The 25,330-nt window shown below is 46.7% G+C and overlaps 2 protein-coding genes across 2 annotated transcripts; both read left to right on the top strand.

Annotated features, from left to right (window-relative positions):
* Positions 1-251: 251 nt before the first annotated feature.
* Positions 252-3,944, top strand: SCGB1D1 (secretoglobin, family 1D, member 1). Its single transcript, NM_001193438.2, is given in 3 exon segments — positions 252-353; positions 2,111-2,298; positions 3,806-3,944. Coding segments are annotated over 3 exon segments (273 nt in total). The 5' UTR covers positions 252-298; the 3' UTR covers positions 3,836-3,944.
* A 12,832-nt stretch (positions 3,945-16,776) lies between these two features.
* On the top strand, positions 16,777-21,844 carry LOC722315 (mammaglobin-B). The gene is made up of 3 exons (XM_001118476.5): positions 16,777-16,909; positions 18,510-18,697; positions 21,627-21,844. Exons 1-3 carry the CDS (start codon positions 16,855-16,857, stop codon positions 21,657-21,659), a joined length of 276 nt encoding a protein of 91 aa, XP_001118476.3. The 5' UTR covers positions 16,777-16,854; the 3' UTR covers positions 21,660-21,844.
* Positions 21,845-25,330: the final 3,486 nt, after the last annotated feature.

Genomic DNA, 25,330 nt, shown 5'->3' with positions numbered 1-25,330 from the left:
ACCTGGACACTCACCTGGAGCACAGAGCCGAGTTCCTGCAGGGCTGCCCTCCTGTGCTCCGCCCCACTCAGGGTGCAGGGAGGCATGGGGATGTGACACTGATGGATGGCAGCAGCCCTGGCTAGGAAGGGAGGGCTGGAAGCCAGGCCTCATCACCTGCCAGATGCCCACGTGGGCAGGACCAGCCAAGCTCCTTAGGTACAAATAGCCCTGGGCTCCACGGCTCCACAGGTTCCTGGGGTTGAGTCTAAATCACTCATCATTGGTTAAAGCTGAGCTCACAGCAGAATAAGCCACCATGAGGCTGTTGGTGTGTCTCGTGCTGCTCACGCTGGCCCTTTGCTGCTACCGGGGTGAGTATATCAGTCATGAGTCCAGCACCAGCCCCTGGGACACACCCTTCTCTGAGCACGAGGTCACCTATTCAGGTTAAGGTTGGGGTCTGGAACAAACCAAAATTCCAAACCTTATCCTGTGCTTGTTGAAGGAACTGCTCATAAAGCTCAGGCCTCATTTCATCAAATCCCCAGCACCTAGGAAGTTTTGCAGAAAATCAGTGCAAGCAAATGTTAGGAATCCTGCCTGAGCTTCACTCCTGGTTGGGATCTGTGTCAGATGATGTAATATGAGGTCTGGAGTGACTCTGGGCTCAGCCACTTCTCAGCCCTTTCACTGTGGGCAAGATGCTCACCCTCCCCACGCCTCCTCCTATCACTGGTGCTTAGAGCTTCTGCCGGGAGTGGCAACGGGAATGGAGTGGGATTATTGTGCCAAGGGTCTATCTGTGGATGTGAAGCCGATCACTGTACAATCAGACATTCTCCTCCCCAGACCTTTAGGTACCAATTGAGCTCACAGCTTCTTACATTGTAAATTCAGACTCATAAAATGTTACATCTGGAAGGATCCTTGGAGAACTCTCAGTCCAAGAAGAGACGGTGCTTTCTGATTCTCTCAATAAGAAGCCTGCAAATGAACTCTTAGAATAAGCAGTACTCAGTATATCTTCCAGGGGTCCTACCAGTAATGGTGGTGGAAATACTGCAGTGGTTAGCATCAGAACTTCTATTTTTCTAAAATAGAAATTCTGATGCTAATTCTGGCTGTTTTTTCCACAGTTCATTTGGGTACTTTCCTTTCCCCTGTCAGGACCGATCCAGATTCTGATTCTTCTCTTTCTTCTTCCTTTCTGAACTTCTCCCATTTCCCTGTGACACCCCTGATCCTACCCTCTCCAAATTCTTCCCACAGTTGGAAGTCGCGTAGTCAGGGGTCATGTTGAGCCTGGTGGGGCACTTTCTGGTTGCACGATGTTTGCAAAAGACTTAGGGGAATGGAGATTCCAGACCAAGCGAAATGATTACTCCAGATCTTTCCAAAATTCCCAGTGGGAGCAGGAATGAGCATCAGTATGAGCCTCAGTTCCCTCCTGTCATCCTCTGTAAATATTCTAGACATTGCTGCAGATATGGGCCAAGTACAATTTCCTGTATAAGCTTCTAATGTGTGTTAAAACCGATTCACATTATTTTATTTTATATTCACATTATTTGATTTTGTTTTAATTTGTTTACCTTTTAGCTCTGTCTATATTGGATCACATAAGCCTAAATCCCACAACTTATTCTCAAAGCATCACCTTCATCATTTTAATAATTTTAACTTCTTCTTTTCCAGATTTACTCATTTCTCTAATTTCCGATAGGATTCTGACTCTACCATTCACTTCAAAATTTGATTACCCAAAACCTCCTCTTCACCAATGTCTAAGACTAATAAAGTGTCACTTAACTGGCAGAGAAAAGTGATTATTTTCAAATCTAGAAAAAAGAACGTTGGCCATCCATCCAGAGAAGCTTCGGAAAGTCATGGGTGTGCTTAAAAAAAAACAAAGACTGAATGAGTGATCAGGAAGTTCGTTTTCCAGTTCTAGCTCTTCCCTTTGCTGTGTGACCTCAAGGAAGTCACAACCTCCCATGTCTGACGTCATTGGCATAGTTATTGACCAGAAGCCTAAAAGCCTGGGGTTCCTGTCTGGTCTAACATCAGGGAGGCATGGGAGAAACACTGATTTCCTTACATAAATTATATTTTTATTCTTTTGCTCCAGCAAATGCAGTGGTCTGCCAAGCTGTTGGTTCTGAAATCGCAGGCTTCTTATTAGCTGGAAAACCTGTGTTCAAGTTCCAACTTGCCAAATTTAAGGCACCTCTGGAAGCTGTTGCAGCCAAGATGGAAGTGAAGAAATGCGTGGATCTGATGGCCTATGAGAAGAGAGTGCTAATTACAAAAACATTGGTAATTTCTGTCTCTTTCATGTGGCCAGGTCAGCGGCACAGTGTGAAGTGAGGTCAGCTTGCTGCTCTGTGAGGGACACAGGTGGTGGGGCACCTGCCTTGCTGGTCACCATTTGAGGTCACCTGGGGCCACAGGGTGGGTGCTTCCATTTCGCCTGCAGAACTCAGCTCAGCTGCGCACAGCCTCCTGCATGTTCCCCCTCCTCAGGTCACCTGCCTGGATGCCGTGTCCCCAGAGTGTGCTGAGGACATGGGGAGTGAGCCTGGGCCCAGGCAGGGGTGGTGAAGGGCCAAGTACGACTACCTCTCCACCTGGGGACTTTCCTGAGGCTGAGCTGCCCTTACACAGTCACTGTGGAATGTACTGGGGGGTGTGGGAGCCTCGAACAGGGAGAGGAAGGCAGGGAGGGACCCAAAGCCAGGCCTCCTACAGAGGCAGCGCTGGAGGGCTGGGCTTCTCTGCAGCTTCTGCAGAGCCAGGAAGGAGCTCCCCCCAGCTCCTCAGACTCCACGCTCCCCTCCTCACCCACGATGCTCTCCTGACCACGGCCAGTGGGCCAAGACCCTCGCTACTCCACCTCCTGCAGTGCCATGGAGGCGGGATGCTCTCACTCTGTCTTTCTCAAGAAATCAGAGGTTTAGGCCGGGCGCGGTGGCTCAAGCCTGTAATCCCAGCACTTTGGGAGGCCGAGACGGGCGGATCACGAGGTCAGGAGATCGAGACTATCCTGGCTAACATGGTGAAACCCCGTCTCTACTAAAAATACAAAAAAACTAGCCGGGCGTGGTGGCGGGCGCCTGTAGTTTCAGCTACTCGGGAGGCTGAGGCAGGAGAATGGCGTGAACCCGGGATGCGGAGCTTGCAGTGAGCCGAGATCACGCCACTGCACTCCAGCCTGGGAGACACAGCGAGACTCCGTCTCAAAAAAAAAAAAAAAAAAAAAAAAAAGAAATCAGAGGTTTTCCAGGGGCCTCTCAGCCTGGCTGCCTCTGGGCTGCTGTCCTGAGGTTTAGCCGCAAATGCTCATGGAAGGTGCAGGCTCAGGACTGAGGGGTGCTCGGATCCTGAGGCAGAATTCCCGCATGGGGAGGCTGGAGTCTCCTGGAAGCCAAGCTTTCCAGAAGCCCTCTCAGCCCTACCAGCCTCTCAGTCCTGGGTCCCTCATTGTAGGAAACAGGAGACTCCAAGTCCTGGGAGACTCCAGCCCAGACAATAACCTCTGGCTGCTCTGTCCACCCCTTCTTTCCCCCTCCATGAGGACCCGGGGCCTCACACTTGGGTCCCCCCAGGGCTATTGGCCTGGCAAGGAAAGGCTGTTCCCTCACCAGCAAGGGTGCTGTGAAGCCCCCAGGTCTAGGCCCTGGTTTCCCACGCACACTGGGTTCCTGCCTCTGCCCTTCCAATTGTCTTTGGGAGCAGAATTCCATCGACCACTTGGATGTTAACCTGTTGTCTCCAGGAGCTGCATGACCAACCTCATCTTCTTTTCTTTCCTTTTCTATTTCAGGGAAAAATAGCAGAGAAATGTGATCGCTGAGATGTAAAAACTTTTTAATGCTAGTTTCCACTATCTTTCAATGATACCCTGATCGTCACTGCAGAATGTAAAGGTTTCAACGTCTTTCTCTAATAAATCACTTGCCCTGAACTTCTCCATTGGTCTTGTTATGATCCTGCAGTCTTAGGCTTTGAGCCCGGAGTGGTTTCCATAGGGGAGTGGCTTTTGGGCATGGCTAACAATCAACTCCAGAGAACCAGCATCCTGTTGTCAATGGGGCCTGAGTCCAGGCATCCCAGAAGGAACTATTTCGTAGGAATCATCCTGCATTCCTTACCGATTTTCCATCCTGCAGCCGTGAATGAAAACCATGGTAATGAGGACACAGGAATTACAGTGTTCCTGCTGTTCTTGTACTGAGGGAACCCCCAACCTGCCTGAGTGTCCAGGCGCAGGGCTCCCACCTAGCAGGGACCCTAGTGGATGTCCCCTCAGACCCACAGTCAGCCTGCGTGGTGCCACCTCTGCACTGTGGTTTCTCTCCTCTGTCATGTCCAGTATACTTTCTTTTCCATTTACCGTAATTTGAGAAGATCTCCAGGTTTCAACCTGGATTTCACATTTGTTCACTCCCCACACTCAGAGGACTCCTCAGTGTCTGCATCACTCACCAGCACCTGAGGCGAATGCTTCCTTCCTGCCTCAAGCCACCCCAAGAGCTCCAGAGACCAGCACCCCTGCCAACTGGACAGCTCCAAGCGCACACTCCACAGTCCTTTCAGGAGCAGGACGTAAAACTGAGCACAGGGTCCGCGCCCAACCTACTCTCCCTTCCATGAGCCCATCCAGGCTAATGCACCCACCCAGCAAGTCCACTGCAGGACACAAGGAGATGCCACAGGTTCCTGGTTTGGTGTCCTGTGGCTGCTGGAATAAACTTCCACAAGCTTGGTGACTTAAAACAACTGATTCGGCCGGGCGTGGTGGCTCACACCTGTAATCCCAGCACTTTGGGAGTCCGAGGCGGGCAGATCACAAGGTCAAGAGATTGAGGCCATCCTGGCCAACATGGTGAAACCCCGTCTCTACTAAAAATACAAAAATTAGCTGGGCATGGTGACACAAGCCTGTAGTCCCAGCTCCTCAGGAGGCTGAGGCAGGAGAATTACTTGAACCCGGGAGGCAGAGGTTGCAGTGAGCTGAGATCGTGCTACAGCACTCCAGCCTGGCGACAGAGTGAGACTCCATCTCAAGAAAACAAAACAAAACAAAAACAAACACCAACTGATTCTCTCGCACATCTGGGGGTCAGAAGTCCAACATTAGTGTCATGTTCAGGAGGTTGGAGGCAGGAAGGCTCCACTTGCGCTGGGGCTCTCAGGGAGCGTGCACTAAGGGCTGCTTCTGGCTTCTGGGCTGCTGACTGTCCTGGTCCTGTGGCCACATCACTCCAACCTCTGCCTCCATGATACATTCTCATCTCCTTTTTCTACCAGGTTAACCCCCCCGACTTTTAATTACAAAATATAGGGTTTGGGTTTAGGTACCACCAGAATATTCAAAATAATCCTCCCATCTTATGACCCTTAACTTTATCACATCTGCAAAGTGCTGTTTTTGGGTCATGTAATGGAACATTCACAGATTCCAGGGATTAGGATATCTTTGGGGGAATGGGGGCAAGAATCAGCCAACCACAACTTCCCTCCCTCCTGTCCCCTAACAGTGCTCTACGTTCCACTCCCTCCACAGCCACAGCGTCACCTCTGGGAATCGCTCCATTCCCACCACACAGTCACATCACAGCCCGGTCCACATCCTTCCCAGCTCAGACTAAGTCCCTAAAATGCCTTGCAGCCTCTGAAAACCCTTCCTGTAATACACCCTCCTCATTCACACCAAAGTGAGCCCCCTAAAACTGAAATGTGATCCTATCCTCTGTTCAACAACCCTACATGACCAGAAGGCACTTGTTCTCAAGGGTTTTGAGTAAGGGACACAATGCTGAAAACCCACCTTCATAAAATAGTGGTTATTTTTATACAGTGGAGAAAATAGTAGATGACAGTTATTACTATTACTACTATTATTATTATTATTTGAGACAGAGTTTCACTCTTGTTGCCCAGGCTGGAGTGCAATGGCACGATCTCAGCTCACTGCAACCGCCGCCTCCCGGGTTCAAGCAATCCTCCTGCCTCAGCCTCCCAAGTAGCTGGGATTACAGCCATGCACCACCACACCCTGCTAATTTTTTTTTTTTTCTTTTTAGTAGAGACGGGGTTTCTCCATGTTGGTCACACTGGTCTCAAACTCCCAACCTTAGGTGATCCGCCCACCTTGGCCTCTCAAACTGCTGGGATTACAGGCATGAGGCACTGTGCCCTGCCAATAATAGTTATTATTAGGTAAGAATTGATCTTAAGGGAAATTCGTATTTTTAATCACATCAGGAAATATGTACACTTAGAAATAGAACCTAATGTGTGAAACTCATGACCAGTTCAGCCTACTGCACACTATGTGTGCAGGAAACAAGGATTCATGGATTCTTCCAGCACTCAGAGACGCCTAGAAGGAACCACTGCCGGGAGAGCAAGTCCACACCCTTGTGTTGCACACAAGGACTTTCAAGGCCCTGCTCCTGCCAGCCCCTGTCCCTTCCTCTCCTTTCTCCCGGGAGGTCCATGCTCAGCCATAGTTATTTATATCTCATTTCTTAGGCCTCAGTTGAGTCACACCCTTGTACCAGTGTATATGAGTTTCCGTTTCCCTCTATAGCCTTTTCTGCTGATGACATCTGACAACCCCATCTCTGGAATCCACTTCTCCTCCTCCGTAAAGCTTTCTTGGATACTCACACATTACATCAAATCTTTACACACACGTGCACTCACATGCATAGATACCGGTTTTTTTCTTAATTATACTTTAAGTTCTGGGATACATGGAAGAATGTGCAGGTTTGTTACATAGGCATACATGTGCCATGGTGGTTTGTTGCATCCATCAACCCGTCATCTACATTAGGTATTTCTCCTAATGTTATCTCTCCACTAGCCCCCCAACCCCTGACAGGCCCCGGTGTGTGATGTTCCCCTCCCTGTGTCCATGTGTTCTCATTGTTCAACTTCCAATTATGAGTGAGAAAGTGCTATGTTTGGTTTTCTGTTCTTGTGTTAGTTTGCTGAGAAAGATGGTTTCCAGCTGCATCCATGGCCCTGCAAAGGACATGAACTCATCCTTTTTTATGGATGCATAGTATTCCATGGTGTATGTGTGCCACATTTTCTTTATCCAGTCTATCATTGATGGGTTTGTTCCATCAATGATACATTTGGGCTGGTTCCAAGTCTTTGCTATTGTGAATAGTGCCACAGTAAACATACATGTGCATGTGTCTTTATAGCAGAATGATTTATAATACTGTGGGTATATACCCAGTAATGTAATTGCTGGGTCAAATGGTATTTCTAGTTCTAGATCCTTGAGAAATCACCACACTGTCTTCCATAATGTTTGAACTAATTTACACTCCCACCACCAGTGTAAAAGCATTCCTATTTTTCCATATCCTCTCCAGCATCTGTTGTTTCCTGACTTTTTAATGGTCACCATTCTAACTAGTGTGAGATGGTATCTCATTGTGGTTTTGATTTGCATTTCTCTAATGACCAGTGATGACGAGCTTTTTTTCTTGTTTGTTGGCTGCATAAATATCTTCTTTTGAGAAGTGTCTGTTCATATCCTTTGCCCACTTTTTGATGTTTTTTTTTCTTGTAAATTTGTTTAAGTTCTTTGTAGATTCTGGATATTAGCCCTTTGTCAGATAGATAGATTGCAAAAATTTGCCTGTTCACTCTGGTGGATATCCCTGTTTTATCATCGCTTTTCCTTCCTATGATACAGGATATATATCATAGCATTGTGATAAGAACATATTATATAAATACTAGAAAGCATTCAACATATCTTAGCAATCTTTGTTATAATGCTTACAATTAATATGTTTCTATTTATTGAGCACCCTAATATGCATTTTGCCAAAAGGCTTCCAAGTTCTCTGTGACTTAGTCCTCACTAGTTCCCAAGGTCTGAGATTGTTCCCACTAATGAACCTGAGAATGAAAAATGCTCTACCCAATGCCTGTCAACCCTGGCTCTGTTTTAGAATTCACTGGGAAGCTGTCAAAAGCAATCAATGTCCAGGCTCCACCTGGGGCACATGTGTCTATCTGTGTGCAAATAGAGTCCATGCAGTCTCTGGCCTTGGACCTCCTGTTCCTATAGGTGCAGGTATGCAGTGACCTGGGGAGGCAGTAGCTGGGACAGGAGTCCCTGGTGATACTCACAGGACTCTGGACATCACCCGGCTGTTACCTTGAGGCCTTTCCCTTAGCTACTTCCATAGCCTTTAAAGCCTGGGGGTTTCAAGGTGCTCACTCTAATCACACGGGGGTCACATATGGTAAAGTTTCCTTCCTGAGCTGCTGTTAAATGAGTGTGAAGGCCGGGCACAGTGGCTCACACTTGTAATCCCAGCACTTTGGGAGGCTGAGGCGGGCAGATCACGAGGTCAAGAGACCTATGAGACCAGTCTGGGCAACATAGTGAAAGCCCATTTCTACAAAAATTAGCCAGGTATGATGGCACATATCTATAGTACCAGCTATTGAGGAGGCTGAAGTGGGAGGATCACTTGAGCCCAGGATGCAGAAGTTGCAGTGAACCGAGATCATGCCACTACACTCTAGTCAGGGTGACAGAGCAAGACTCTGCCTCAGAAAAAAAAAAGTCAACAAGGAAATAATAACAAAAAATTTCCCAGAAAAAAATATGGTATTGAAAAATCCGTAGACATCCATCTGTTTTCCATACCAAAAAATATTTTGCTAACATTCTGGAACATTGTCTTTAAGAAAAGGTCTTTTTTTTTTCCCAGAAAAAAAAGAGTGAGACACATACAGTGATGGGGAATAATAATGGAACCAACACAAGAACTGGTGGATGGTGGAGAACTACTAAAAAATCAGAGGACCGTCAACTTCTAATTTTATACAAATATGAATCTGTAATCAGCCTACTCATTCAAACATAAAGACAAAATAAAGGCCCTCAAACATTTTATTACCAATAAACTTTTTCTCCAAAAGGTACTGGAGGACAGACCCCAGCAGAAAGAATTAGAACAAGAAAGGGAAAGACATGGGACTCGGTAAACAGCGATGAAAATAGGAGTTAGTGGATAAATCAACAGAACAGTAATAAAAGATTATTTGAAACATGGAAATCCTTCTGCAGAGAAAGAAGGTCTCAGGTCAATGCAGAATGGGGGAGGGTGATCCATTTTGTTGAAAGGATCAATAAATTTCCTTAAGGAATTAATTAGCAAGTTGAATGGGAAGACATCATATAGAACTGAAGAAAGATACAATGTGTATCACTGAGATGAGATCTTATTATGCAAATTAAAAGCCTATAGAAATCCAAGGATATACAAACGAAAGCTTGTGGAAGAGGTGATGGCTGAGTTGGACCATGAAGCACCTAGAAGATGAGGATGACAGTCAGGGGAAGCAGGGCCTCCGGGTGCATGGAGCAGCCTGGGCAAAGGCATGGACATGAGGCTGACTCAGCCACCTGGAGGACAAAGGTGCCCACATTCCTGCTGGCACCTTGGCAGGCTGGGGCTATACTCCCTGTTTGCTGAGTCTGAGGCTCACGAGTGCTACTGGTCATTTGTCGCAAGAGCAAATGTGTGCAGTTATTTCTCTAGCACTTGGCAGTACTGACATCAAAAGTAAGTAAGCCTTTTTCTGTGGGATCTGCCCTTTGCACTGTAGGAGGTTCAGCAGCACCCCCACCACCACCCAGCTGTGATAACCAAAACTGTCCAGACTGATGTCTTTGGGGATAGGGAGGAGATGGGAGTAGATGTGCCCTAGTTGACAATCGCCACTCTACAGTGGAAAACTTTATGTCGGTTCTCCTATGTGACTCTTGCAATGGCCCTAAGGTAGGTGTTCACAACTTTGGGGTCACTACAGTTACCAGCAAAATGAATGGGGCATTGAAAAGAAAAAAAAAATTGCGAACTTAATGGAGGAGATGTTAGTGTAAATACCTAATGAACCAAATCAGTTGTTACATGGGTACAGGATTAAGCTTTTCACCACACGTTACAGGGAAATGTCAAGTTAAGTAAAGTTCAGAGTTTTGGTTAAGGAGCCAAGGAGAATTAGCCAGGGGCTGACACCTGACCTCGGCTCTGCTTCCCAATCCCGCTCTATCTCCCAACTCATTGGATGAACCAAGGTCAGATCATACCGCGGTAATGGTCATTTTTTGAGAAAAGGAACACTGGGCTGGCGTGGTGGCTCACGCCTGTAATTCCAGCACTTTGGGAGGCCGATGTGGGTGGATCACTTGAGGTCAGGAGTTTGAGACTAGCCTGGCCAACATAGTGAAAACCCATCTCTACTAAAAATACAAAAATTAGCTGGCCATGGTGGTGTGCGCCTGTAGTCCCAGCTACTTGGTTGAGGCATGAGAATCGTTTGAATCCAGGAGGCAGAGGTTGCAGTGAGCTGAGATGGAGATTGAACCACTGAACTCCAGCCTGGGCGACAGAGTGAGACTCTGTCTCAAAAAAAAAAAAAAAAAAAGGAACACTGAGGTGGTCCCGCCCCAAGTTAGCACTGCCTCCAACTACTTCCCCCTCCCCTTACCTGTCTCCTCCCACCCTGACCCCAAAGCCATCATCCAGGAAAGTACAACATTAGTGTTAGTGTCCAGGAAGTCACCCAGATGTGTGGTTAGTGTTGTGTGTAATCCTTGCCTTTACTAAAGATTCAAACGCCGATGAGTGCCTCTTTCTAAATAGACCCGGTACTAAAACATGAGCGATATCATCAGTGAACTCTTGTAAAGCACCACATTTTGACCCAGAAAATAAATTACAAAATTATTGATTAAGCACTTATTATATGATGTTGTCATACAGAGGCGGGACATGCAGAGGCCATGTTCTCCAGGAGCATGAACAGAGAGGACAGGTCAGCATCAGAGGATGTCAGTTCGGAGCTGCCCATGGAGAGCCACAGGTCCCTGGGGAGGGGGAGATCCGGGGAGTTGGAGGAACCAGCAAAGAACATAAGGTGTGAGATGCTTTGATGTAGCTTCCAGAATGAATGAAGTGTTTCAACCCAGAGTGGCTAAGGCAAGGGCAGTGGAGACCACAGGGAGCAAGGTAAAATAGTTAAATTACTGTAAGGTAAAATTGCAAAGTAAATGTAAATTATTTCAATAATTTCTCAAGCAGAAAACTGTGAGTCTTGTGCGGAAATCCACACGAAGTTCCCACAGGGCAGCAGTGGGAGTCAAGGTCACCAGGACCCGCCTGAGCCGTGGTGTGCAGGTTTTTCAGGATCCAGCCAAGGAGGGAAAGTGTTGAGAGCAGCTTGTGGAGCCAGAACACCTGGCTTCATATCCTGTTTCTGCCACTTCCTAGCTGTGTCTCGAAAAGTTCTATGGAATCTCTGTGTCCCGTCTCCTGTAGCGGGGGTGAAATGATCTGCCCACTTCACAGAGTGGTGATCACACATCCAGTTTGCTCAGGAAAGTCCTGGTTTACATTGTTATCCTGGCATCCCACCCATTTCGGGTTCCCTTTCATTTCCAAAGTGCCCCTCATTTGCAATCAATAGTACGGTCACTCTGCTCATAGGATGACAGCGGTGAGATTCAAAGGGGCTTACAACAGTGCCTGTCATTTAGGAACTGGTGCAGAATTGTTTTTCATTCATATTTTAATTGAACATTTCCTGAAAGTTGCTAAACAATTAGATCTTAAGTGTTCTTATCACAAAAAAAAAAAATAAGTATGTGAGGTGATGGTATGCTAATTAGCTTGAATTAACCATTTCAGAATGTATATATACATCAAAACATATATTATAAACCATAAATCTAAATAATTTTTATTTGTCAATTTGCCTTAGTAAAGCCGGGTAAAAAATTTAAAAATGTATCTAAACATGTTAAATAAATTGGAACTGGTTTCTGGGAAGATTAATATGGTAATATCAAGTAGAATATGCTTGGGTGAGAAGTTATTTGTAAATAATTTAAATAAAGCTCTGAGGCCAGGTGTGGTAGTTCATGCCTGTAATCCCAGCACTTTGGGAGGCCAAGGTGGGCAGATCACTTGAGCCCAGGAGTTCGAGACCAGCCTGAGCAACATGGCGAAACTCTGTCTCTACCAAAAATACAAAAATTAGCTGGGCGTGGTGGTGTGCACCTGTAATCCCAGCTACTGGAAAGGCTGAGGCAGGAGGATCGCTTGAACTCAGGAGACAGAGAGTGCAGTGAGCCAAGATGGCACCACTGTACTCCAGCCTGGGCGACAGAAAAAGAACCTGTTCCAAAAAAAAAAAAAAAAAAATCAAAAAACCAAAAAACTCTGAGGAAAGGGGAACACAGAAAAAAAAAACAAAACATATAGATCAAAACACAGAACTTTGTTTTCAAACTTAAAACTTCAAAATTTTAGCTGGGAGCGGTGGCTCGCGCCTGTAATCCCAGCACTTTCGGAGGCCGAGGCGGGCGGATCATGAGGTCAGGAGATCGAGACCATCCTGGCTAACACGGTGAAACCCCATCTCTGCTAAAAATACAAAAAATTAGCCGGGCGTGGTGGCAGGTGCTTGTAGTCCCAGCTACTCGGAAGGCTGAGGCAGGAGAATGGTGTGAACCCAGGAGGAGGAGCTTGCAGCGAGCTGAGATCACACCACTGCACTCCAGCCTGGGTGATAGAGCGAGACTCTGTCTCAAAAAAAAAAAAAAAAAAAGAAATTTAGCTTACATCTGAATAGTTACTCAAATATTTTAGAGAATGTCATGTGGAAGCCGAGGTTTCAGTGGTGTCGAACAGTCCTAGCAGTCCTTGGAGTTTACCATAAATACATTTTTTTATTACCAAAAATAATGGCTACCAGCTGACATTTGGATAACCTGCTTTGTGCCAAGCACTGTTCTCAGGACTTTCCACGTTTTACTTCACTTGTGACTCACAGCAATTCTATGACTGTTCCCATTTTAAAGGGAACACAGAGCATTAAGTTTCCTGTCCAATGGTGCAGTCAGCAAACGGAGGAGCTGGGATGTGAACACAAGTGGCGGTCAGGCTCTGAGTCCTCACTCACCACCCATCTGCCATCCAACCCTTATGAGAAAGGGCTGCAGAACCTGCAGAGACAGGACCCAGCAGTGTGGCACAGTAGCGCTTAGCAGAGCTGCAGCTTCCCAGGCACTCACTTCCGGGAGTCTTGCGAATGTCCAGCTGGGATGGGACTGCCCCATGGGATAAGGGATTTTATCCTTTCCTGACGTTTCAGTCATCTGACTCCTCTGGGAGTCACCTCCCCCATCTTCTGAATTTATCCACCTTTAAACTACCTGCTCCCTACCCACAGCCTCCCCTCGCTCTCTGAGCCAGAGGACATTTCTCCCACTTCAGGGAAGGCACCGTCTCCCTCCTCTGGCCTTCCAGAGCCCTTCATCCATCTCTCTCTGCACCTCTCCTTTCCCATCTGGGCTTATAGTCTCCTGTGTGTGTCTCCCCAGGCCTCTCAGAGGTACGCAGGTTCACAGTTCTCTTCTGACAATTGAGGGAGTGTGAAAAATGCGCCACTGTCACGTGCATCTTGGGCGTGTGTGTAAGGGGAAGGGGGTTCTTCCTTGGTTGCCGTAGACTCCCCATGGAAGCTACAGCCTCTCCTTTCCTCAGCCCCATTTCAGAAAGAAGAGGCCAGAAAGCGTTTCTGATGTGTGTGGTCCCTTTAGAGGATTCACACTGTTCCCTTCACTCAATCCCAACCCCGTGTCACCAGATGTATTCACCCCCACGCAGGGGAAGGTCAGTCTTTGCAAGCTTCTGACACATTTTGGGACACTGAGCTGGAATATGGGAGTGCTGGGGTGGACCGAACACTGAGCAACTCAGACTTGGAATCCCAGCATGAGACTCTGGCCAACGCGAGGGAGGCGCCGGGTCTAGACGAGGTCTTGGTGACTTGAACAACAGGCATATTGCCGCCAACCAAGATGGCTCCAAGAGGCCTTTCCTGAAGTTCTGTTCTGGGTAAGCAGGTGACTGACAGGGCAGGGCCATAAGGACTGGGGCACAAGACAAAGCCCCGGTAAGTACTGGCCGAGAAGACAGTCTCACATTTCATGATCAAGGTCCTTCACTCCCCTTGGGAAACAAGGCCACCAGCCAACGTTAGCTGTGTACAGTGGTAAGTAAACAACACCTCTCCCTTCTGTCCTCCCCCAAATTAGGTTTGTTCTTGACCACTGAGGCTCCATCTGAACGGTGGAAAGAAACATGTCACAAGTAATCCAGAGAGTAAACAATGCATTCACAGGGAATTAACAATGGATTCGTCCCTCTGGCTGTTTCATCTACTTCTTTTTTTTTTTTTTTTTTAACCTGAGCCAACTATGTTTTTCTTGTTCCTATGACCTTCACTGTGACCCTAATTAAACAGGGGTGGCGTTTTTATCATGTGAGGCTGTCCCGTCCTTCTCCTGATTCTATGTGGCCACGTTCCTTCCCTTACCTTGCCAGATGCTATCTGTCCTCAAGCTTCTGTACTTGCAGTTCCCTCTCCCTGAAATGCTCTTCCCCAGATGTGTCCCTGGACATCACCATCCACTCATCCAAGTCTCAGCTGAAACAGCACCTGCTCTACAGGCTGCCTTGGGGGACTTACAGGCCACTGCCCCTGGGCAGCCATCTATGACAGCGTTCAGCCGTTGTGAATATTTTGCTGTTCTTTGCAGCAGTGACCACTTTCTCGTACCTCTAATGTATCTTATCCTTAGTCTTGTTCTTTGTGTCCTTCATTAGAAAATAAGGCCCACAGGAGCAAGCACCTGGTCTAACCTGTTTCTAGAACTGAATCTAGCGCAGGGCCCAGCTCGCAGGAGAAGCTGTGATGAAGCAACAGTGATGTGGATAACAAGGGATCCATGCATGAATTCAACTGCCATTTATTCAGAATTATCTTATGCTTGGCCATGTGTTTAAAAATTTACAGACTGTTGGCCAGGAGAGGTGGCTCACGACTGTAACCCAGTACTTTGGGAGGCCAAGGCGGGTGGATCACAAAGTCAGGAGTTTGAGACCAGCCTAGCGAACATGGTGAAACCTCGTCTCCACTAAAAATAGAAAAATAAAAATAAAAATAAAAATTAGCTGGGTGTGGTGGTGCACACCTGTAATCCCAGCTACTCAGGAGGCTGAGGCAGGAGAATCGCTTGAAATTGGGAAGGCTGAGTTTGCAGTGAGATCACGCCACTGCACTCCAGCCTGGGCAATAAGAGTGAGACTCCATCTCAAAAAAAAAAAAAAATTACAGAGCGTCTATCATCATTACAAAAATTCAGCATCACGGCTGGGCATGGTGGCTCACACCTGTAATCCCAGCACTTTGGGAGGCTAAGGTGGGTGGATCACCTGAGGTCAGGAGTTCGAGACCAGCCTGGCCAACATGGAGAAACCCCATCTCTACTAAAAATACGAAAATTATCCAGGTGTCGCGCCACATGCCTGTAATCCCAGCTACTCAGAAGGCTGAGATAGGAGAATCGCTTGAACTTGGGAGACAGAGGTTGCAGTGCGCCAAGATCGTGCCATTGAACTCCGGCCTGGGGCGAGACTCCATCTCAAAAAAAAAAAAAAAAAATTCAGCGTCACTTATACCCATTTAGTAAAGAGAGAAAGGAAGCCCAGAGGGACCAGCGTTGTAACTTGCCTAAAGACACAGCATGACTACATGTGGCCTCCGGGATCCACACCCACACCTGCCCAAATCTCATCACCTAAATCCCACCATGGACCAACCCCATTGCCACCCACTGCCCAGCACTGCCTACCCAAGCAGTCAGCTACTCCACTCACTCCCAGCATCCTCTCAACCAGTGGAAGGAAAACCGTAAAAGACTAACAAAGAACTAAGCACGAATTAAATTATAAATATATTGTAAAATAAATAATGTTGTAATTCTTAACAAGAATAACAAGAAGCTTTCAGTTGAGGTTATATATTAATGTTTCTCCCAAAACTTAAAGCACTTTTCTGGGCTGGGCGTGGTGGCTCACGCCTGTAATCCCAGCACTTTGGGAGGCTGAGGGGGGCAGATCACCTGAGGTCAGGAATTCAAGACCAGCCTGGCTAAAATGTTGAAACCCCGTCTCTACTAAAAATACAAAGATTAGCTGGGTGTCCTGGCACGTGCCTGTAATCCCAGCTACCCAGGAGGCTGAGGCAGGAGAATCGCTGGAACCCGGGAGGCAGAAGCTTCAGTGAGCTGAGATCACGTCACCGCACTCCAGCCTGGACAACAGAACAAGACTCTGTCTCAAAACAACAACACCACCCCAAAAAACAAAACAAAAAAACCCCCACTTTTCTGAAAAAGAAATGTCTATGGATTAGGAAGGTCTGCCTCCCAGAGGAAGATGCCAGTAGCCCAAATATTTGATGATTCCAGGACCGGCAGATATACAAGTTATGAAACTGTTTGTACCTTGAAGAATAAGGAGAAGAAGAGGAAAAGACAAAGAGGAGTAGAAGAAAAAGAATAGAAGGAGGAGGAGGAAGAAGGGAAAGAGGACTAGAAGAAAACTACAATAATAACAACAGTGTTGAGAGCACAAGATCACACCATTGGGTTTTGCTTTATATTGTGGAAAACACTGTTGCATCCATTTTACTAAAAGCCGTGTGTCATTATTGTAGTCCCCAAATTGTCAGGGATCCAAATATTACTGCCTTCTTGGTTTCTACAAACAGAGCACAGGCTGGCTGGGCTCCCCTTGGGGCACACTATTGTGTCCTGGTCCCACGCCAGGCTGACACTCTACTTCATTCCTGGGAGGGACTAAGGTGTCTCCCTGGGGAATAAATAGAGCAGGGCTGGGCGCTCACCTCCACAGCAGCTTCCTTGATCCCTGCCACGCACGACTGAACACCGACAGCAGCCGCCTCGCCATGAAGCTGCTAATGATCCTCATGCTGGCGGCCCTCCCTCCGCTCTGCTATGCAGGTGAGTTCTGGGCAGAGACGGCTGCTTCCGGGCTAGGAGTTATCATTCTGGGCCCCTGTAGAAGAACTCGCAGCCCTTAATCCCCAGCACAGATGAATCCCAGTGTGAAGGGCCTGGGTGTGATAGGCCTTAGGATCCCCGTGAGTTCCTGACAATCAAGTGGGCAGTGCCCTCATGGGCTGTCCCCTGCATTGGAGCTGCACGTAGTGTATCATGGCACTCGGGGTCTCACCATGGTCACGGCAACCATAGAAACCAGGATGAGTCTCAGGATTGAATACTGAAATTAACGATTTCAGTGGGGCGAGAGAGAGATGGCATCTGCACTTAGAAACCATGAAATAATCGTGGGTCTCCTTGAATGTGGAACGAAATAGGAAACCTCCCAGGACAGAAGGCCCAGGCTGCAGAGTGTGACCCAGTTTCTCTCACCCTGTGTGGCTCACTCTGTGTTCTCAGAGTTGATCTGGGTCCTTCTGGGATGCCCTTTCCCTCCCAGTTGCTTCAGGCTCAAGGCAGACCGGTGAGGAGAACTCACCCCCCTCCCGGAGTCTCCTTCCAGCACTGAAGATCCAGTGGGAGGCAAAAGCCCCGGCTGCTGGAATCAGCACTAGTAGTTCCATAGGGAGCCTGCCTTGTGCAATTCACAAAGGTGGATTCCAAACCCTACCGTATTGGTGTCCAAGGTAGGTGCAGACGCGTAGAAGGGTGACAAGCTCACAGTCAACAAACTAGAAAATCACAAAGTCCAGAGCACAACCAGCTCACATGAAGCCAAGTCCTGAGCTCTTTCCTCTCCCTTACACTGGGGGGGTGACCTCAGATCCCTTCATGGACAAGTTCTATTTCCCATTCGTGTGTGTGTGTGTGTTTGAGACAAGGTCTTGCTGTGTCACCCAGGCTGGGACTGGGACTGGTGTGCAATGGCACGGTCTCAGCTCACTGCAACCTCTTCCTCCCAGGCACAAGTAATGCTCCTGTCTCAGCCTCCCAAGTAGCTGGGACTACAGGTGGGCACCACGATGCCTGGCTAATTTTTAATTTTTTTGTAGAGATGAGGTCTCCCTATGTTGTCCAGGCTGGTCTTGAACTCCTGAGCTCAAGCAATTTGCCTACCTTGGCCTCCCTAAGTGCTGGGATTACAGGCGTGAGCCACCTTCCCTGGTCACACATTCCCTTTTATTGCAGTAGAGTCAACAGAACTAACGGACAATGTCCTAGACCCATTAATCTGAAATCCTTGGAAACCCTCGCTGATGCTGGGCATGATAACAGGGAAGCATTGCATGACTTTGAACCAAGAAAGCCCAAGCGGTGTTTGCTATGTGCCCCCAGTCAGAGCACCTCATTTCTCGAGGGTCCTCTTCACCAAGGATACATGGGGTTGGGCTTCTCTGGGTTTGGGAGGTTGGAGAGAATTTGCAGAGCCTGAGTTTATGCTCTCAGAATTGAGAACTCTACATCCTGCACCAAAATCTTTCTGAACCTCAGTCTGTCCCTGGAGGTACGAAGACAGCCGGCTTTCCCAACTCATCCGTAAAATGAGCTCACACCTCTGGTAATGGCCCATGTTCTTGTGGTTTTTTTTTTTTTTTTTCAGATTCTGGCTGCAAACTCCTGGAGGATGTGGTTGAAAAGACCATCAATTCTGACATATCTATACCTGAGTACAAAGAGCTTCTTCAAGAATTCACAGACAGCGAGGCCGCCGCGGAGGCTATGGGGAAGTTCAAGCAGTGCTTCCTCAGCCAGTCACATAGAACTCTGAAAAACTTCGGACTGATGATGGTAATTTTGGCTTCTTCTTAGGTACCCTTTGAAAATCACCGATCAGAACCAGCGGGCTCTAAACTTTATATATCAATTCATTAAACTTTGTCTCCAGGCTGCTTTGCCACTTCACACTGAGAATCTTTAGGTAGTGATAAATGGAAAAGGCAAAAGGGAGAAAAGCAAGACTTAGAGATCACCCATCTACCTCTGACCTCACCAGTCCATTCTCACACAGACACAGACACACATAAGCACACAAGTATAGACACACAGACACACAGCGACAGGCATCTGCATTTTTTTTGGTTTTTTTTTTTTTTTTTTTTGAGACGGAGTTTCGCTCTGTCACCCAGGCTGGAGTGTAGTGGCACGAATCTCAGCTCACTGCAACCTCCACTTCCCGGGTTCAAGTGAATTGCCTGCCTCTGCCTCCCAAGTATTTGGGATTACAGGTGTGCGCCACCATGCCCTGCTAATTTTTGTATTTTTACTAGAGATGGAGTTTTGCCATGTTTGCAAGGCTGGTCTCAAACTCCTGACTTCAAGTGATCTGCCTCCCTTGACCTCCCAAAATTCTGGAATTACAGGTGTGAGCCACGGCACCCAGCCAGACACATGCACATTTTTATTAAGAGAAAAAATTTGGTTCTCAAGGAGTCACACACTTGTAGGAGCAACCTACTAAGACATTTCCTAGTTTCACAAAACAAATATTAAAAACATTCTTATTATTTTTTATCTAACTCAGAAAATACAATTTGTGCAAATTCTGCATTTTCTAAAATAAAGAAAAAAAATTTTTTTGAGATGGAGTTTCACTCCGTCGCCCAGGCTGGAGTGTAGTGGCATGATCTTCGTTCACCGCAAACTCTGCCTCCTGGGATCAAGCAGTTCTTGTGCCTCAGACTCTCGAGTAGCTGGGACTACAGGCACGTACCATCACCATGCCCAGCTAATTTTTGTATTTTTAGTAGAGATGGGGTTTCACCATGTTGGCCAGGCTGGTCTTGAACTCCTGGCCTCAGGTGATCTGCCAGCCTCAGCCTCCCAAATTGCTGGGATTACAGGTGTGAGCCATCCCTCCTGGCCTAAAATAAAGAATTTAAAATGCAAGTCCAAGCAACCAAGATTTGTTAGCATACGTGACTGGAAATCATGCACCACTTAATTAAGTGCCTCATGAAGTGGGAAGTGCAGATCATGGGTATGAAACAGCACGAGTGCTAGAATTGTTTACAACAAAGTCAATTAGAATTGTTTACAACAAAGTCAATGGTTATAACATTGAGTGTTTCTGTTTATAAAGATGTGTTGGCTATGAGTTTTTTTTTTTTGAGACAGAGTTTAGCTCTTGTTGCTCAGGCTAGAGTGTAATGGCACAATCTCGGCTCACTGCAACCTCCGCCTCCTGGGTTCAAGTGATTCTCCAGCCTCAGCCTTCAGAGTAGCCAGGATTACTGGCACATGCCACCACACCCAGCTGATTTTAAGTAGAGATGGAGTTTCACCATGTTGGCCAGGCTGGTCTCAAACTCCTGACCTCAGGTGATCTGCCCGCTTCAGCCTCCCAAAGTGCTGGGATTATGTTTTTTTTTTTTTCTTTAAAGAATTTATTTAATACCCCAAAATTTTATTAAACATTCCACAATAGAATATTTAGAGATATATCAAATGCTCAAGGATAAAAGTAAATATTAACTGCAATTTGGGATGGTTGAATCATTTTTTTCTTTAAAAACTCAGATTAGCAAGGTGCGGTCCCTCATACCTGTAATCCCAGCACTTTGGGAGGCCAAGGTGGGTGGATCACTTGAGGTCAGGAGTTCAAGACCAGCCTGGTCAACATGTTGAAACCCCGTCTCTACTAACAATACAAAAATTAGCCAGGTGTGGTTGCGCACACCTGTAATTCCAGCTACTTGGGTGGCTGAGGCAGGAGAATTGCTTGAACCCGGGAGGCAGAGGTTGCAGTAGGCAAAGATAGTGCCACTGCACTCCAGCCTGGGCAATAAAGAGAGACTCCATCTCAAAAACAAACAAACAAACAAACAATAAACCCAAACAAACCAAAAAAACCCCTCAGATTAATCATTTATATTATAAAACTCCAATGTTTCTTGTTTCCATTTTTTTGTTTTGTTTTGTTTTGTTTTTTTGAGACAGAGTCTTGCTCTTTTGCCCAGGCTGGAGTGCAGTGGTACAATCACAGTTCACTGCAGCCTCCATCTCCTGGGCTCAAGTGATCCTCCCACATCAGCCTCTTGAGTAGCTGCAACTACAGTTGCACACTAGCACATCCAGCATATATATATATATGTTTTGTTTTTTTTTTGTAGAGATTGGGTTTTGTCATATTGCCCAGATTGGTTTAAACTCCTGGGGTCAAGCAATCTGCCCACCTTGGCTTCCCAAAGTGCTGGGATTACAGGCATGAGCCATCGCACCCAGCCCAGCTCCAATATTTCATAGACCTCAAAGGTAATGGTGAAGAGTCTCAGCCTGTTACAACATTTCCACCTTTTATGCCTGTGCAATAACTCAAAACCATCACATTCTTGTATTTGAGCTGAGATTTTTTTTTTAACAATTCTTTGTTGTAAAAGTGGTATCAGAAACAGTCCAAATGATCAGGTCTTCAACAAATAGTATGTGCAGCATATTTATTGGATAAGTTATTTCAAGGAATAGAATTTTTGGAGAAAAAAAGTATTACATGGATCCCTGGTAGGGAAGAGGTCCTACAACCCTGGCCCCTGTTTGGCGTTATGAAGTGTCTCCTAGAGGACAGAATAAATGGAGAGGGGATGCTGGCTTTTCTTCCACTGCAAATTTTCCTGGGAGTTAGCTGTTTGTGGACAAATGCAAGAAAACAAGAAGGCAAGTTATACTATTTGACTTAGTAAGTGAAATTTGCAAACCTAAGTGATCTGTTTTTGTTTTCCAGCATACAATGTACGACAGTATTTGGTGTAATTAAGAGTAATTAACTTTACACAAGGCGTTTGGCTCAGAGGACTACAGACTATGGCCAGAACTCATCTGTTGATTGCTAGAAGCCACTTTTCTTTCTTGTGTTGTCTTTTTATATGTGGAAACTGCTGGACAATTGTTGAAACCTCAAATTCATTTCCATTTCAATAAACTAACTGCAAATCACTAAAATTATTTCTTGTTCTTCTATTAAAAAAAAAAAAAGAGGCTTCCCAGACTGCACAGGCAGGCTGTAGGTTGCAGACAGAGAGGCCTCGAAGGAGCTGGGTGAGGGTCCGAGGTTTCTGGGAAACGCTTGAATTCTCATCATCTCCAGCCCAAGAGTTGGACTTCTCTCTCTCCGAAGAAAAAAAGCATTAGCTCTTGTTGCCTAATTTTTCTCTGAAGAGTGTTTCACGCTCCACATCCCACTACCTCCCTCAGCCACTTTCTCTGGAAACCTCACACTCTTGGGGTCGTGCTCAGAAGCCCTGATTTTACCCCAGTCCCATCCATGCTGAGCCCTGCTGGTTATGCCAGGCTCCTCTGGGTTGTCTCTGGGCCTCCCCCGGGTGTGCAGGGCCCAGACCAGAGCCAGTCAGGGAGGGGAGGAGTGCAAAGCAAGGGGGATCCTGTCTGAATTTTAAATTTTGATTTTTATTTGTCATTCATGGATGTTGGCGTTAATGTTGAACTTTTAAAGTATTGCATGAAAATATTACTTACCCTGATGACTGAGTTTTCTAGCATAACAACACCTTAAATTATGCAATGTTCCCCCGTCCAGTCTCTGCCAGTGGGTTCATCCTCCCCTGCCCCACAGTGAGCTGCAAAGGCCATGAGGGTTGAGGGGAGTGAGTGTGATGTGCAGGGACCCGGCACAGCAGAGGATTTTTAAATGGAAACTAGGGTCTCATTCATGTTCTGTCTCCTGTATTCCTGTCATCAGGGTTAGGTTATTACTACCTCTTCTGCTGTCACTTCAGCCTGTCCCTCTTCTTAGTGGGGCCATCCCCTCACCCAGGAAGACCCTGTCTGTTTCTCAGACAACTCAGTTCCACCAGGGATGACTCTTCCCTTCAGCAAGGCAGGTGCAGGGATCCAGGCCCACAACAGGGGTCCATAATAATGTTATAATTAAAAAAAAAAACACAACATTTCTTAAAGTGAGTACATATCAATGAATCTAGCCAAGGATATATTCACCATCTTAGCAATGCAATTGTAAAGTACAAAGTCTAATATGTTTCTATGCAGAAGTAGCCTATGAAGGCAATAACACCTGTGACCTACAAAAGTCATAGTGAGGCCTTGCACCCAGGACCGTTCCCAAACCACAGCCCAACTTGTTTTGCTTCACACCCTAAAAGGCAGGAAAAGGGAAAAGAGATTCAGAGCTAGGAACTGGAAGATGTGCACATGGGCACTCACTTAGAAACTGCAAATCTGTTCAGTGAAGGCCCTGGCCCATTTGATGAAGTGGTGAAATACATTCTAGAAAGGAAACAAGCTCCAATGGAAGGGACCACTCCAGAATGCCCATGCCACATGGGGAGCATCGCACAATGAAAAACAGGTTTGCTCTGGTGGCCAAGCCTGTGACTCAGCGTGTCAGACCCATGTAACTGACAGAGGAAACTACCCAAGGGAAGGACGTAGAACTACAAGCTTCTGAAATGGCCCAGGAAGAGAATGTTTATAAGAAGCACCTTGAGGCAGCATAAAAGTGATGAGAAAGTATGACTCGGGTCCTTGAGGCATAGGGCGCTCACACCCAGCACTTCCTGAAGACCCCTGTGAAGCTCGTTACTTTTTGCCCCAGTGTCCTAGCTCAGTGGGGGATATAGGTCTCCAAGATGGCTACACTGGGGAAAAAGATGACTACAGATAGCTTAGACCAAGCATCCAGGGTGTCTTATGACAATGACAGGAAAGCCCATTTCGGTCAAGACTCAAGCAATGAAAAAACACACATTCAGAGCAATGCTCACGGTCATGCCTGATGGAGAAAATCATCTCTGTATATCAGTTCAGGGGAGCACAGAGCCCACTGAAGAATTCCTCAGTGGGATGGAATTTACTTGCTTCAGGCAGGAATGGATGCTGTGGCCTTGAGGTGGAAGTGGATAAAGAGATATGAAGACTGAGGACTACAGCTGTGCCCATCGAAAGAGACACTGATTGTAACGGCTCCAGCCCCAGCACTGACTGTGTGGAGAGTTCCAGGGGAAGCAGGGACACAGACGTGGTGACCAGCCAGGGCCTGACCACAGCTTCGGGGCCTGGATGTGGTGGTCTATTGATCACTGAATGATACTACGGGGGCCCAGGACTGCAACTGGCTGGGGTTGCACCACCAGCCTTTAGAGGTTTATAATAACTGAGGTCATAGAAACTATGTTCTGCGACCATAATTGAGTCCAATTAAAATAAAAAACAGAATTACAAGAAATTCTCCAATCACTTGGAAATTCAACACTCTACTACTAAATGATCAATGGGTGATGAAATACTTTTCGAAAATTTTGTGAAAGTGTGTGTCCAGCCCTGGGCTGTGAGGTTTAGGCAGGGACAATGGATGAACCCTTCTCTGCTCTGGCCTCCTGCTGGGACAGTTGGGGCACAATGCTCTTTCACTTCCTAGATGGCCTCTGATTTGTTGAGAGCATTAGGGTCTGTGTAGCACAGCATTAATCTCTTAGATTAGGAGGAGGCCTGGGATGACATCATCTTCCTCTATTTGCATTTTTTTCTTACAGACAACTAGGGACGCATCAGGATGCCTGGGATCACTGCACTCTGTGACCACCTCCATCCCATTTGCACTTGGCTATAGTTCCTTACAAGGGTCTTCTATTTCATTTTTAGCCTAGGTTTGTCTTCTTACAAAGTGAAGGGTTTAGAATTGAAGGATTCATAGGCAGACCTTGGACTGCAACCTCAGTTGCCCTAATACAGAAACATGTTGACTGTCAATCCTATCTGCAGGATTGCAACTGCTATCTGAGGACAGCAAGCCCAAAATGTGTGGTCCTCTCCCTATGCCTGTATCCTGGCTAGATCTAGGCCAAGATATTTTTTATGCTCTTGGCAGTTCCCCTGTATTTTCTACAGATATTTCTTACCTTCAGCCAGATGCTTGTCAAATTTTCCAGCCTGCAACTAATAGGGGCCTAATGGGGCATTGGTGATGCTTTTTCTATGTTTTCTGTCTGCCTTACTTTCTTCTTTTGCACTGACTGAGTCATATTTAATTTCATTTTCCTTTGCCAGTCTGAAAGTTACACATGCTCTTGATATTTTGATGTAGGGTCCAACCCCACAGGGTCGATGGGTTTTTCTCCCCGTGTGCGGAGACGAGAGATTGCAGAAATAAAGACACAAGACAAAGAGATAAAAGAAAAGACAGCTGGGCCTGGGAGGCCACTATCACCAAGACGCAGAGATAGGTAGTGGCCCCGAATGCCAGACTGCGCTGATATTTATTGCATACAAGACAAAGGGGCAGGGTAAGGAGTGTGAGCCATCTCCAATGATAGGTAAGGTCACGTGGGTCAGTCACGTGGGTCATGTGTCCAGTGGACAGGGGGCCCTTCCCTGCCTGGCAGCGAGGCAGAGAGAAAGGGAGGAGAGAGAGAGAAACAGCCTACGCCATTATTTCTGCATATCAGAGACTTT

This window comes from Macaca mulatta, chromosome 14 (genome assembly GCF_049350105.2).
Source record: "Macaca mulatta isolate MMU2019108-1 chromosome 14, T2T-MMU8v2.0, whole genome shotgun sequence".
NCBI lineage: Eukaryota > Metazoa > Chordata > Mammalia > Primates > Cercopithecidae > Macaca > Macaca mulatta.
This window is presented reverse-complemented; position numbering and strand designations above follow the sequence as displayed.